Raw genomic sequence first — 15,697 nt, 5'->3', positions numbered from 1 at the left:
CAACTGTCTCATTTCTTAAGCTCTGCTAGTTTGTGCAAAGACTCGGTTCAGTGCTCGTATACTTACTCTCTTTTAACATCTTTCCTTTTCTGTGCTGCAGTAATTTCATGAAAAGCAACTGTTCAACATTCATTAGCTTCCCACATTATCATAGAACCAGAGATGCATCCAGTAATTAGCCATTATTGTTTTAAGCAGCATCAGAAACTACCAGCCACCAGCGACAGCTTTGGGGCTATAAACTGCAGGTTAATATGGACACATGCTCACACATGTGTATATTACTTATGTGGCCTCTATTATTGGCTCTGGATCAATTTGACACTGAATTACACATTTAACATTTAGACAGCCGGTAGCTGTTGCAGAATTTCTAGCCAAAACAAACAGAAAGCTTAGGTGACCTATGTGAAACCTATGTGGGAGTCCTTCAGACAGTTTGTAGATCCCTCTATCAGGGAAAATATTGGATAGTGTGAACTGCTTCCTTCCCTCTCTCTATGGGAGGCTTTTTAGTTCAGAAAAACCTGACCGTCTGCACACTTTATACTGCACAACAGGGATTTACATCCTTTACATCCTCCTACATTTCCTCCTTTACTGCATGCATGTGTGGTAGGACCAGCTGTCACAACATAAAACACATGACTGACAGAGAGAGACTGACTGTGTTTTTCTTACACTACTATATCTCCAATAGGAAGCATTTGTTTAAAATATTATAATATAAAGTGTTACATTTTAAAGTAATCTTTAGCCTTTTTCTCCTCTATGGACTCTTTTGTTTTGGTAGAGGTTGCTGTGTTGTTAAGTCCCACAAGGGGTGATGCCTGAGATGATGCTCCTGGTAGGCTCGCACATGGCAGGAAGGACGAGGTCAATTTTAGACTCATCTGATACAGAGCAGGATGAAGACTTAAATAGATCCATCAGCTCAACTGTCGTTGCTTTGCTGGCAATTCTTCAGATCATCCATCATTTTTAAATAATGATTCTAATCTGTTTTATCTAATCTGGTCTAATTAATTTACCTGTATGAAAATAGAATTTATATATGAATGTTTTTTTTTTTAAATGTAATTATAAAAAGATTCTGTTTAGCTGTATCTTGCAGGTTCACACAGTAAAATACAAACGTTCCAGTACCCTTGTTTTATTTAACTGGATCAGACAATGATATTGATCCTTGTAATTGTCCCTTAAATCCATTCGAATGGTTTATTCTTGTTTATTTTATTTTTTTTTTCTTTTGTCAGAGGCACCACCTATTTTCACACCCACCTAATGTCCCCATGTGACCCTTTTCCCAAACTTAACTTTCTGCACATCAAAGGTTGAGGCATGACTCTGAGCAAATGCTCAGAATGAACTGAGAAAGTTGCCAGACATGAGTCCTGTTCAATTTGGAGAAAGCAAGCTGAGGCTTTTGGCCTCTGTGTGGCTCTAATGCTTGTAGTATGCGTGTTTATCCACAGGAAAGAAGGAGGGAGTTTGAAGCCAACCTTGAGAAAACGGGCCTGGAGCTGGAGACAGAAGATAAATCCGTAAGGAACTCAAACTCAGAGCAGCTTTGCCATCTAGTGGAGAGTTTGCTGAGGCACATCGAATTTTGCTGAAAATTGTCTTAAAGGGATGACTCAGTGTCTGACATGTTGCACTGCAATCAAGTGTAAAAATTTTCAGTTACAGAGTTAAAGATTTTCTTTCACAATTATTCTTCTGTCAGGACTCCAAAGACAAAAAAACATATTTCTTGAAGATCCACGCTCCATGGGAAGTACTGGTCACCTACGCTGATGTCTTGAAGATCAAAGTTCCTTTCAAGGAGAGTGACATTCCTCATGGTCAGGAAGTCCCATTGGAGTGGCTCTCACACCCTTTTCGCCTACCAGACCACATCATGAACCCACAACCTGACTATTTTACCTCCCACTTTGACAAGACCAAGACTGACTTCTTCCTTATCAATGACAAAGACACGTTCTTCCCGCCATCCACACGAAACAGAATTGTAAGTCTCCAAAAAACACGTTCTTTTGCTATGTCGTCAATCTCTAAGATTTAGTTTTTTACAAATGAGGATTCTTCTACGATTTAACACAGTAAACACTGTAAGATTTATAGAGATGTGTGTATGTTTTATGGTTTTCTCTGCAGTGCTAGAAAATAATCTTGCAGCACTTAAGCAAATCTAACATTTTGTTAAATCTCTTTGTTGTTGTTGGTAGGTTTTTTATATCCTGGCTCGTTGTCCGTACTTCAACGAGGGCCGGAAAGATAAAGACAAGACGGGAATCAAGCGATTACTCAGCAATGGGACATACACGGCAGCTTTTCCACTTCATGATGTAAGATATGTCTTTTCAAGTGAGCAGCGGTTTTAAGGTGCTGGTTCTCCATTCTCTGAGACATTTTTCTTCCATGTCTGTGTCCAGCTGCTACTTTTTTTCCGAACCTCCTTACAGTTAAGGACTCAGGACTAAAGTTTAAGTAACCCAATCCCATATTTAGTACTTTAATGTCTTCTAGACCTCACGCAGCACTAAAATATGCCTGCATTTGTAGGCATGACAAAATAAGGTGCCTTGACAAGCAGTTCTGTAGAATGAGAACTTTTATACTACTCATACTGATACCTCAAATTCTGCTGCCACTGTGACATTTGTGTCTACAAAAGTACTCATTCTGCTTCAAATTGGCCTCGGAAATGTTGAATTGAGGACACAATTACTTTTTTCAGATATATTCGTTTGTGTATTTACCATTTCCATAGCCAAAATTATAAAATTAAGATTTTCTCAATATATATTTAATGCTTTGGTTGCTCCCAAGATCTATCATCTTAAAAAACGCCACAGACTTGTTTTACTTAATTGTTTCCTTTTTGATGTTCTATAGCCTGTTTTAACGTGTGTCTTTTGCTAACAGTGCCGATACTGGAAAAAGGCAAGAAATGCTGAGTGTGAGAGCGAGCGCTTCAACCTGTACCGCCACTGGGCAAGGTTTCTCTGCTTCTACAAAGAACAGCCTCTGAACCTAATCAGGTCAAATCTAAATGCAGTCGTCTGTAGTTCCCAAACATATATGACTTTATTTTTCTGATTCTGACTTTAAATTTCATTAAATTTAATTTAATTTATTTGTTGTTGCTGCAGGAAATATTATGGGGAGAAGATTGGGATCTACTTTGCCTGGCTGGGCTTCTACACAGAGATGCTCTTCCTCGCGGCTGTCATGGGCGTTATATGTTTCACCTATGGAGTGCTCAGTTATGATGACAACCTATCAAGGTTAGAACCACCAGGGATCCTCCTGGAACTCCCAAAGTTATGGTACTATGTGACACATAAAGATTATATCTTGTACCTCATGAAGGTTTTTTAGGAAGCTGCCGGTTAAAACTACATGTCACTTTATAAGACCTTGTTTTGTCAACACCATTTATTTAATTGAGGCCAAATAAGAGTAGCAGCTGTCTATATAATGCAGTAACATAATCACCACAAACTGCAGCCTTCACAGTGATAGTTAAGTTGAATCAACAGATCTCTTAAACATTTCATTTGAGCGTTCAGACTTCCTGATGGGGGGATTTATTGCTGGACTGTTCCATTAAACTGGATTACTTTAGCTGGTGTAGCTAATTAGCTGACAAGCAGGTCTGTGTGATTGTGAACTGTTTAATACCAAAGCCAGCAATTATATTCTGTTCAAGAGCTTAATTAAAAGTTTGCAGGTGTTTGCGCCCACTCAGCCACATACTCTTGTGTCAGGCATCGCAGTGATGACTGCTGGGAGATAAGACCTGGTTGAAATGTTTTATCAGGTCGATATCAAGATTTACCAGTCAAGTTGACCCACAAACAAAAAGGAAAAAATATTTCTATGTACAGTAACTTTTTTTGCTTGGACAAAGCCTTCTTGAAACAGGAAATGTGCCTGTAAACTGACCACAATTTCGGTAGCCACATTATTGTTAATGCAACATGAATGATAGCCTGCTCATTGTTTATTACATTTTAGGAGCTACTTTGAATGAATGCAGCTTTGTTTCTCTCTTCAGCAAAGAAATATGTGATGCTGAGATCGGAGGCAGTATTGTGATGTGTCCTCTTTGTGATAAAAAGTGCCCTTTTTGGAAGCTCAACTCCACTTGTCTCTCATCCTGGGTAATTATTCTAATTTGTGTTATTAAATTACATTTTCAAAGCCAAAAATAACATGTGTTTACATGTAGTGCACAAATTCAGTACAATTTAAGTTAGTTACAACTTGGATTTCAGTGTGAAAGGTAAATGAAAACAGAAATTATAAATGAAATCTTAAATTCAACAGAGAATAGTACCTAAAAAGTTTATTTTGAATTGTAGACAGCACAAATTTCCAAGCAGTTTGTGCATAAAAAAAAAGATGTAAAAGTTTTGTAATGCTGAAAGAAAACATCTGGTAGGTTATGTAACAAGTCATTTGTTTAAATGGCACCCGGTCTCTCAGCACTAAAAATTGGGAGGCATTATTAATTTAATCCCTCCCAATGAGCACAGGTTTATCCAAAACTGTAACATTTCTCAGTTTCAGTATTTGATATGGCATCCCAAACTTTTTGTACGGGGTTGTATATATGTAATTATCTTGATGTGCAAACCAAGTCTCATTGAATATGTCACAACAAAAAACTGTTTGGGGTCAAGAACATTTAATAAAACTGTATACCTAAGATAAATTACAGCCTGCTGAGTAACCGGTATGTCACCCTGTTTGTGCCCAGCATGCCACTTCCTCAGCTTTTCCATGGAAATTATGATTTCCCATATTCTCTCTTCCAGCAATCCCATCTGTTTGACAATGAGGGAACAGTATTCTTCGCCATATTTATGGGGATATGGGGTGAGTGTCAGTCTGTGCTGCTCTTACTGTGTTTAACTTCCTTAGGAGATGCAATGAACCCCCTGTCCTCTTGTGGAACAGATATTCCCAATTAAACCTTTTCACACTGAAGCATTCACCTTTATCCACACTGCTTCTGCCCAGAAAAGCTTGCTAGCACAGTTATGTTGTCATTTACCAGCAGTAGGACAGACTGTGAGCACAGTCTGGGCCACGAGTGAGTCATGGCAAAGCTCAAACATGTTATTCTTCACAAATCCAACACAAGTCACAGCAAGATTAAGGCCACAAATGTCTGAAAAAACAGAATACATATAAACACACATACACAATGGCACACACATCATAAAACAAAGTTATTTTTGTACAATAAAATCTCTTTATGGTCTTGAAATGTTTTTTGTTTTTTTTCATTATTGCAGTTACTCTGTTTTTGGAGTTCTGGAAGCGGCGTCAGGCCCGGCTGGAGTACGAGTGGGACTTGGTGGACTTTGAGGAGGAGCAGCAGCAGCTTCAAATCCGCCCAGAGTTTGAGATCAGATGCACCAACAGAAGACTCAACAAGATCACACAGGTACTTTACAACCTGGCTGCAAACATGACAATAATCTCATACTCTATTTTTGTAAACTGTGTTAATAACTTTATTTAAAACAGTAAATGGTAATGAATCTTTCAGGAAATGGAGCCATATCTCCCCGTCACCAGCAAGTGTGCTCGTTTTTGCCTCTCTTCAGCCACCGTTATATTCTGGGTAACTAAGATCTCATTTTGTGTGCATCTGTGTGCTTTGTCATATACTATCAAAGTATTTACATTATGTTTGTTTGTGCTCTCCACAGATTTCGCTGATTGTGGCCTGTATTATCGGGGTGATAGTGTACAGGCTGGCCGTTTATGCAGCCTTTGCAAGTATCATTAAAGACCCATTGAGAAACATCCAGTTGGTGGGCAGATTTATCACTCCACAGCTTGCGACCTCTGTCACTGCTTCCTGCATAAACTTTGTCATCATCATGATCCTTAACTTCTTTTATGAGAGGGTGGCCATCTGGATCACTGATATGGGTAAGATGATGTCATCGGTCAAACACAAAATCACATATGGCAGAAATTTTACCCGGATCTACTGTCTCATGTTGATTGTAACATGAGGCCATTTACACCATTTGCCTCCCGCAGAAATACCAAAAACTCACATGGAGTATGAAAACAGACTGACGATGAAGATGTTTCTGTTCCAGTTTGTCAACTACTACTCCTCCTGCTTCTATGTGGCCTTCTTCAAAGGCAAATTTGTGGGTTATCCTGGTCAATACTCATACATGTTTGGCAGATCGAGCAAGCTGAGGAACGAGGAGGTGAAATTTATGGCACTTCTTTGAAACTAAACCCTTCTTAGAATTTTCAATCATTTAATGTTTTCTTGCATATCAGTGGTGAATTTCTTTAATAAAAACGTCCACACATAAAAATGAAAAGTCAGTGAAAATATGGGCTGAAAACACTTTATTTTGGTCAAAACACCCACTAACACGTGATTTTACACATTTTGAAATCTAATGCAGGAAAGGTGCATCAAGATAAAATGTTTCATAAAATGTCGAGTCTCTTTCTGTCCCAGTGTGATCCAGGAGGCTGTCTAATAGAGCTGACCACACAGCTGGTGATCGTCATGGTTGGGAAGCAGTTATGGGGAAACATTCAGGAGGCTCTGCTGCCGTGAGTCCATCAAATCTCAACTCCTTACTACTTTAAACTCTCATTCACTCACTGTTTTTCTGGAGCATGTCATCATGGCATTATCATATTCTCACATGCACAAAATATCAGAAAAAATACCTCAGTTGAGAGATTGATCATGTCTCTGCTTATCCATAATCATTTTCACAGTATAGTGAACTGTAATGCTCTTTTAACTGGACATCCCAAAAAGAGCATTAAACATCTGCAGCTCATCCAGAACGCTGCTGCTCGAGTTTTAACCCGGACTAAGTGATCTGAACACATCACACCAGTTTTGAAATCTTTACACTGGCTTCCAGTCAGTCACAGAATAGATTTTAAAAGCCTGCTGATTGTTTACAAATCCCAGAACGGTTTAGGCCCAAAATACATCTGTGATATGTTCAGAGAATATAAACCTGTCAAGAAGGTGATGTTGAGGGAGGACACGGATGCGGACTTCAAAGGAAAACTGGGTTTATTTCACAAAAATAAACAAAGTAACGAACCAAAAGCGCGGCTTAGCCGGATCCAAAAAACAGACTGTGCATGACATGGAATAAGTACTTAACTTAACGAAGGGAACGCAGAACATAGATATCTACGGGAATCTGGTCAAGGCAGGTAACAAACACAAAGCTCCGACAAAAACGACAGGGGAGGCAGGAAACTAAATAGAGGGCTGGGAGTGATTGGGGAGTGAGTGCAGCTGAGGAAAAAACACAGGTGACGTGAGTGAACTAATGGACAGAGTGCAGGGAAACTAAAGCGTGACAAAAACTAAGCATGGGCTGTAAACAAAAGCATAAACTAAACATGAAACTACAAACGTGAGTCCAAGGGTGTGACAAAACCTAGCAGAGCTCTTAGATCCAAGGACTCAGGTCAGCTAGTCCAGTCCAGAGTCCAGACTAAACATGGAGAAGCAGCATTTAGCTGTTATGCTGCAAACAAGTGGAACAAACTGCCAGTGGAGATTAAACTCTCACCAAATGTAGACATTTTTAAATCCAGGTTAAAAACATTTCTGTTCTCATGTGTCTATGCATGAAATATATTTTAACTTATCTAGACTGTTGCTTGTTTTTAAATTCATTTAAATTATTTTATTTGTTTCTCTTTATATTCTTTTATGTATTTTTAATGCTTCTTACACTCCCTGCTGCAATGCTTTTATTGTATGTAAAGCACTTTGAACTGTTTGTACATGAAATGTGCTATATAAATAAATTTGATTTGATTATATTTGATTTATAGAGAAGATTTGCAGGTTAAGATGAAGCTGCCAAGAAAACACTTTTAATGTATAAATGAAGAATCTATTTTTAGCAGTATCCTGAGCGCTTGCTGCATACATAGAAGTCAGTATTTTGAAGCAAAACATGACATGTTTCACATCAAGTCTTAACAACTCAACATCTTTTGATGTGTGTATAAATCAACATTGCAGATTGAAACCAAACGAATAATGTACTTCCCATCAGAAGTGCAGAGATGCTATGCAGTTAATGTCTATATGTCTAATTTGGCCATTCATGACAGATCACTTAGGTGGTTTCTGTTGTCATTTATCCAGCCTACTTTTATATGTTTTTATTTAAAGATGTCTTTTCTTCTGGTGTTTCAGTTGTTCATTCTTTCCTTGATTCTCCTCTTTTGAGTATATGAGCTGGGTTTTTTCTGTAGTTTGTGTGTACTGTCGTGTAGCTATTTGCTGACTTGCTCAGTTTTTCACATCAAATCAGAGCTTACTAAAAAGAAAAACTAATTATTGTCAGTTCAGCATAAAAATTTAAATCATTTGCTTCTTGGTAGGTTAATGCGTAACTGGTGGAGCAGCAGAAAGGGACGGCACAATCCTGAGAACCATTACAGCCGCTGGGAGCAGGACAATGTTCTGCTGAACTTCGGCCAACTGGGCTTGTTCTATGAGTACCTGGAGATGGGTAAGATATTGAACGGGTTTGGTTGCTGGATCCCTACAGATGGATCAGGAAATGTCATCTTATGACCTTCAGCTTCCCTGTTTTTCAATTCGGTTTATTCAATTCAATTCAATTCAGTTTTGTTTTGTTTATGTAGTACCAAATCACAAAGGTGCTTCAAAGATACAGTCCAATTCAAGTGAATTATAATCCAATTCATTGTAATACTATCATAATTCAATCAAACCAAATTCATTAAAATCCAAATTTGTCCAATTCATACATTGCCAATTCCTAAAAAAGTTGCTCTGTTTCACTTTCTGCCTTTTCTTTGGAATCACTCTGGGTGCTCTTCATGTCATTGTCAGTGATCCAGTTTGGTTTCATCACGCTGTTTGTGGCCTCCTTCCCCTTGGCCCCCCTCCTGGCTCTGTGCAACAACATCCTGGAAATCAGGGTAGATGCCTGGAAGTTCACCACTCAGTTCAGACGACCAGTGGCATCCAAGGCCAGAAACATCGGAGCCTGGCAGGAGATACTTAATGCAGTAGCCATTTTGTCTGTTGTTACCAATGTGAGTTTTTACTCTGTTACTTATTTCAACATCTCTATATTTGATAAATCTTTCTATATTTATGATTCATCAAAATTAATTTAGTTTTCAAAAGAAATTTAAGAATCAAACCGAGAGTTTCAACCACCTTTTGTGTTTATTTTTTTTTTCAGGCTTTCATCATGGCCTTCACCTCAGACATGATCCCCCGTATGGTGTACCTGTATGCCTACGGTAAAGACGCCAGTATGAGGGGTTATGTCAACAACAGCCTGTCAGTATACAAAATTTCACAGATACCTGGGGACAACATGCCAGAGGACAACTGGTATGAAAACTCCACCTCCACTTGCAGGTATTAATGCTTAAAGAGCTTTTTATGCACGTTTAGATTTGACCCTGTTAATCATTTGACCACTCATTAATGCTGCTGAGTAATGTAGCTAAACTCCCTCATGGCAACATACCCAGGAAAAATGGTCACCAAAGTATGGTTTCCCTCATCTTTATAGAGAGTTTTATCATCTTGCAGCTTGTTGATATGTGGCTTATTGTGATGGGTCATCTGATGCCAGCATGAACCTTTTTACAGGAAGGGGCACATCTCAATGGTAGGAAAACATGGGTTGACTTAAATTCACTTGAACTGAATAGATCATCAACATCATAGTATCGCTTAACAAGATTGTTAAAGCAGTTCACCTAAAGACAGACTTGAACTTTTTTTTATCTGACTTGGCTTATTTGCTATAGAAGTGATTTATTAATTTGTTTTTAGATTTCATTTGATTGTACTTGTTTTGTGGGTATGTACGGGTTATGTACAGGTACAATGAAAATATCTATATTTAGCATAACATTTTTCTGTTATGATGTGTGTTGCAGTCAGATTTTAGCATTATAGTCGGGGAGCCAAAGTCTCAAAAGCTCAATAAAATGGGTTGAACCTGACATGGTCTGCCATACTTTTTATTTGTGTTTTTATGTTCACTTTGACCCTAAGAAGCAATAATCAGAGGGTCTGCTCTGCCGGAAACATCGCGGAAAAAAATTGTGGCCATTTTAGTGTATGTACCCTTCATTTTTTGATAGAAAATGTTGGAAAATTACAATTTTCTACAAATCCTCAGTGGGTTGGGTAAGCTGTCAATAAATACATTCCAGATGCACAGAACACATGTGGAGACAACATCCAATTAAATTATAACTCTTAAAATACATTTCTACATGATTTTGGCTCAATTTAATGCAAAGAAATCAGGCGTTTTTTCACTTTTTTCCAATATTTTCATCTTTACTTAATTGGCAATCAATTATTCCCCCAAATTATGACATCAGTCAATATGCCATTCTGTTCACCAAACAGTATACTAATTCCACAGAAAAAATTAGAAAAATACAACCAAAATCATTGGATCTGTGATGATTTCACTGCTAGGCCTAGTAGGCGATCAACAGGCTGAGAACCTCAAAATTCCGAAAGACATACTTGATATTATAGCATGGTTGTTAATGTCCATATTATTAAACATCATGGCCTTGGCAAATGAAACTCATTTTAATACAAACCTATTCTCCCAATGGAAATGTGTCACACAAGAAATATAATACAGCAAATACCATATAATACACTGCAGATACAAGAGCAGTATCTGCAGTGTGCCCACCCTCCTTATTATTCTGGAACCTATTTAATTAAGTCATGTTAAATTATTTTGTTCAGTTAAAGTTGTAATAGTTATCATCAATATATAACAATAAATTCATTTTGCTTTATTATATTTCTTGTGTGAACATAAAAAAGCAGACCATGTCAGGTTCAACCCTTTTTTGAGACTTTGGCTCCCCGACTATTAGTGTAAAAGTTTACATCAGTTTTTTTATTTGCGGAACCAGCTGTCAATTTGTCTGAATCCTAAATTCTTCTGTAGCGTGTGTGCTGAGCTTGTATTGCAGCTTTGTTTTGATAGTCAGGCAGTAGTAAACATCAGTTTTTTTTGCAATTCCACTATTGTCTGCAGGTTGTATTACTCTGACAGAAAACATTTGGTTTTATTTTATTTACTGTTGGTTCGATCTAATGCTGGAGCTTGATAGTTTGGAGATGAAAAAGTTTGGCGATGTCCTCTGGTCTCAGCGTATTCTATTTAGTGATTATATTAAACAATGAAGCTTCCTGGCGGGAAAGCGCCGGGAGTGGATGAGATTCGCCAGAATGCCTCCTGGTTGCCTCCCTTTGGAGGTTTTCCAGGCACATCCAACTGAGAGGAGGCTAGAGAGTGTCGCTGAGGAGAGGGATGTCTCTCCTAAACCTGTTGGATCTGCAACCTGACTTCGGATAAGTGGAAGCCCATGAATGGATGGATTAAACACAGATCATTTGATGCCCTTCTGCTTCTTGTTTTTCAGATACCGGGACTACCGTTACCCTCCGGGCCACGAGAGGGAGTACACTCACACTATGCAGTTCTGGCACATCCTGGCTGCCAAAATGGCCTTCATTATTATCATGGAAGTAAGGCAACATAGTTTGGTCTCACTCCATATTCAAATAATTGCAAAATAAATAATTATTAATCATATTTTTACCATGTAATAATGTTGCTGCAGCATGTGGTCTTTGTGGTGAAGTTCTTCGTGGCGTGGTTGATCCCAGATGTCCCATCGGATGTGAAGGCACGCATTAAACGGGAGCGCTACCTGATTCAAGAGTACCTGCATAACTATGAGGTGGAGAAGCTCAAACTCCAGCTGAGCGCCAGTTTCCTCACAGAGCCACTGTCAGAATTGACCGTGACAGCAGACAAGCATGAAGTGCTGTCTGAGTGCCTGCAGCCTCTGTGACATACCTCTAACTAAAGAAGCCAAGAGAGGACATTGGAAGGGCTTTGAAATAAGAAACGTTCGTTAACATTCGTTAACATTTGAATAGATGTTAACACTTTCTAAGATGTGCTCCTATATTAGGATTGATTCATATAGAGGCATGAGAAAAAAAATACTTTTTTTTTCATTTTGCTTAAAAACATTTTTGTTTTAATGACAGATTTCTATGCCATAAAAATGTTGGAAAATGGTGGGATGGAAAACAACAACAAAGAGCGGCAGCTTCTACCCTTCCGCAGTATGATAATAACCATTGCTGTCTGCAGATAGAGTTTCATTTTGTGATGATATCATGTGAACCTTTAAAAAGTTGATTATGTCACTAATTTCATTTTTCTGCAAGGTGAGAATATAAGATGATGTATCGAATGTAGAAAACATACAAACGTTGAAATATTTGAGTTGAAACACAAAGTAACAGGTGTTGATGACTCAGACTTCTGCACTATGTCTCCTTTCGAATTGCTATATAATATTCAGTTTCTCTGATTTATAGCTTGGCTAATAGGCTCGTAAGTTGCATTTGAAAGTATTGTTTTTTAGGGAAAATCTTTTAAAATCTGTGTATTTGAAAACAAAATACCTCGTTCCGGCTGCAGGGATAATGCGTTCAGCAGCTGCAGATTCACATATATTCTTCCATATGTGTTACGAGCTGGCTGCAGGACCAATTACAAGACTTCTACCAAAAGAGAAGAATACATGGGTAAAATGCTGGCAGATCTGCACATACCTTATGTTAAATGCAATCACTTTGTGTGGATTAGTCAAAGTTGATCATGCATCAGCTTTTCTTTTTTTCCAGTTTTTTTTTTGTGAATGCAAAAAAATGGCATGTAGTTTTTCTTGGTTTTCAGATTATAACAGTCTGTATCCTGAAGAACTAATTGTAACTTTCCCTTTAGAGTTTAACAGAAAGGAGTACTTCTTTTCCAGTTGGGATCCATTTAATATGCAGCAATTCAGTGTCAAGAAATAGTTTGTAGCTCATACTGTCAAACTAGTATCAAAGTGTTGCTGTAGATATAAAGAATATTCTATTTAAATCGGTTGTATGTAATTAATTTATTGATTTGCTTTTGCTCTGTAGCCTTAAGCAACTGTGCTCAGTTACTTCACAATCCTCAATTTAAGATATTTCCTGTCAGTTAACTTGCAAAATGTGGCTCATTTTTTGCTCCTTATCACTGTGTAAATACTCATGCAGTGTTGTTTAAAGAGTTTTTCAAATGCATAGTGGCTTAAGAAAAAAACATACCACTTTGGCACGGGACGAGACAAGTGAGAAAACTCTGCTACACATTTTGCAGCCGACAAGTAGATGAATAATCAATCGGACACAGTGCGTTTTTTTCCTCTGAATGCTTTGTGTTCAGATTCTCGTAATTGTGTTCAAACCTCTGTGTGACTATGTAAATAATATAGCCATTATTCAAGTTATCAGCAGGATATCTTTGACAGCAAAGCTCTACACCTGCCTCTCCAAACTCAGGATGAAGTGTTGGAGCGTTACATCCTGTGGCGTGCGAGATGAATTCCCCAACAAACAAATGCCTTAAATATCTGTTTACTTGTTTTTGTATGCTTTTGTAATGACAAGTTTCCTATCTGAATTCAAGTCCTGTTTCATATCGTGCTTTGCTGCCGTCTGTCATTTGCATCTGTGGGTGTTCTGTGCATGAATTGCTAAAATGTACATATTTTGTTATATTTTCAGTTCACTGTAATCTATTGGCCATAAATATAAAACTGATAATATTCACAATAAACAAATAAATTACAAATTTTTGTTGAGTTATTTCTTATTTGGGTTTCTCTTGTGTTGCTGGTTTTACTGTTGACCTGTAATCTAGAATATACCCGTTTCATGTTCACCACTGTACCGACAAATAGGTTTACTTTTGAAACATTTGCTGATAGCAAACCTGATGGTCCCTCTCTTTACAAAAATCGCTTCGAACATCGATTAATCAGAATGCCAGTAAAGTTTTACGCTTTAACTCAATCCATCTGAAATGAGCCCATGGAAGTTGGCAGGGTATCAGAGTCTTGTTTACATGTTTTGTCTCTGCATGATGGAGTTTTATCTCTCATTGATGGATGAGGCAATGAACTGTGTTCACTGACAGTAGTTTTCAGATGTGTTCATAAGTCCTTGCAGCGACATGCCTGCTTTCAATAAAATGCTGTGTGACGGCCTGAAGATCACATCTATTCAGTGTCAGTATGCAGCCTTGTTCTGTGCATAAAGAGATTTCTCTAAATGATTCGCTCTTCTACAGCACTGTAAATCTCATTCACCAATGCATACAGCGCTTCTTATCATGCATGGGCATATGAGTATATGTTTTGTTTTTTGTTTTTTTTTCTAAAATCACAAATTGATGAACCCAATGGGGCCAAGGTAGAGTTTGGTTTGTTGACATTTTGGCACTTGGTATCACAGATCATGAACAATTGTTGTTACGTTTTTTTTATTTATTGTTCACATTTTTGTTTCAGTGTACAAAGTAACTGTTTAATTATTCGGCTACACAGTGTTCCACAGATTGGTGAGACTCAGCTCCACTTTGGATGCTCTTAATGGCGTTACTAAGTGAGATCCATTGCAAGATGTTAACAGGTGTTTTTTTTCTCCTTTACCTTCGTTTTCTTCTTCCGTTTCCAGCCTTTTGTTGCCCCTGTTGTTACTTTACTGAAGTGTGTTGCTGGCATCAAATTCAAAATAAGCATAATGTCTTATATCTGACAGTAGTTTCAGCACTTTATGGGATACACCCACTTGTCTTTCAGTCATCATTGAGTATACCCAATACTAAGTGCATCACATCCAGCAATGTGCTGCAAGTAAGTTGTTTTTTCATGACAGGCAGAGACATAGCACGCTGGTTTCTGAAATGAGTTAGACTGAATAATGACTGACTATTCAGCACACTGGAGCTCAAATATAACAATTAAAAACATAATTTTGAGTTGAGGGGAACTGCAAAAAAAAACAAAAATAACCCCGATCAACGTATGTGTTCTAGGAAATGAATATGAATACAAAAAATAGTTATTATCTTACAATCATTTCAAAAACCAAGAAAGAAAGTTACAAAAATGATGTGTAAGATTCTTACTGACAGCCACCAGGTGGCGGCCAATACCCACAAATGACAAGAAAAACACCAATCCTTTTCTTCCCTCGTTTTGTTCCTTAAAAGTGAATTGTTAACATTATTATTATCATTACCATCATCATTATTGTTGTTATTATTATTACCATTATGGCTGTTGTTATATATGCAGGCTATTATAGTTTTCATCTGGAGAATGGCAGATACAAGCTTCCATATTCTTGACACCCCATTAAATAAAATGAGAATAATTATTATGTTTCCAGAATTTTGTTCATCCTTCCAAAGGGAAGATGTGGTTGTCAGGGGGATGAGAGCAGGGAAGATGCTTAAATTATTGATGAATTCCTACGATGGGGAGAGAAGCTTGTTGGAAGGGGGGTCCACCCCAGCTCATTTGGTTTCCATAGCATCGCCCTCATGAGAGCTGTAGCTTTCATTTCAGGGGTTTACTGTCCATGATTCATTCTTTTTTTTCTTTTTTTTTTTACATATGATCACAAGTAGGTTATTAAGACACAAAATAAATCTTATTCGAGACGATCTCATTATGTCTGACATCAGTTAGGGTGCAAAACGGATTGAACTATTAAGACATTTCC

General features: G+C 37.8%; 1 protein-coding gene across 2 annotated transcripts in view; it reads left to right on the top strand.

Moving 5' to 3' along the window:
• The window catches only part of ano5b (anoctamin 5b), a 31,172-nt gene extending 17,412 nt beyond the window's left edge, over window positions 1-13,760 (top strand). For both annotated transcript variants that reach the window (XM_075456462.1, XM_075456383.1), the window contains 17 exons: window positions 1,476-1,544; window positions 1,727-2,011; window positions 2,229-2,348; window positions 2,929-3,044; window positions 3,156-3,290; window positions 4,064-4,169; window positions 4,827-4,887; window positions 5,310-5,461; window positions 5,567-5,641; window positions 5,730-5,955; window positions 6,070-6,248; window positions 6,512-6,609; window positions 8,428-8,558; window positions 8,906-9,111; window positions 9,264-9,445; window positions 11,500-11,605; window positions 11,701-13,760. In XM_075456462.1, the coding sequence (XP_075312577.1) occupies window positions 1,476-1,544; window positions 1,727-2,011; window positions 2,229-2,348; window positions 2,929-3,044; window positions 3,156-3,290; window positions 4,064-4,169; window positions 4,827-4,887; window positions 5,310-5,461; window positions 5,567-5,641; window positions 5,730-5,955; window positions 6,070-6,248; window positions 6,512-6,609; window positions 8,428-8,558; window positions 8,906-9,111; window positions 9,264-9,445; window positions 11,500-11,605; window positions 11,701-11,934 (2,481 nt within the window). In that variant the 3' untranslated portion in view covers window positions 11,935-13,760. The remainder of the gene's footprint in view (window positions 1-1,475; window positions 1,545-1,726; window positions 2,012-2,228; window positions 2,349-2,928; window positions 3,045-3,155; window positions 3,291-4,063; window positions 4,170-4,826; window positions 4,888-5,309; window positions 5,462-5,566; window positions 5,642-5,729; window positions 5,956-6,069; window positions 6,249-6,511; window positions 6,610-8,427; window positions 8,559-8,905; window positions 9,112-9,263; window positions 9,446-11,499; window positions 11,606-11,700) is intronic.
• The last annotated feature ends 1,937 nt before the right edge of the window (window positions 13,761-15,697 follow it).

The sequence above is a fragment of the Odontesthes bonariensis genome, chromosome 1 (assembly GCF_027942865.1).
Source record: "Odontesthes bonariensis isolate fOdoBon6 chromosome 1, fOdoBon6.hap1, whole genome shotgun sequence".
NCBI classification, from domain to species: domain Eukaryota; kingdom Metazoa; phylum Chordata; class Actinopteri; order Atheriniformes; family Atherinopsidae; genus Odontesthes; species Odontesthes bonariensis.
This window is presented reverse-complemented; position numbering and strand designations above follow the sequence as displayed.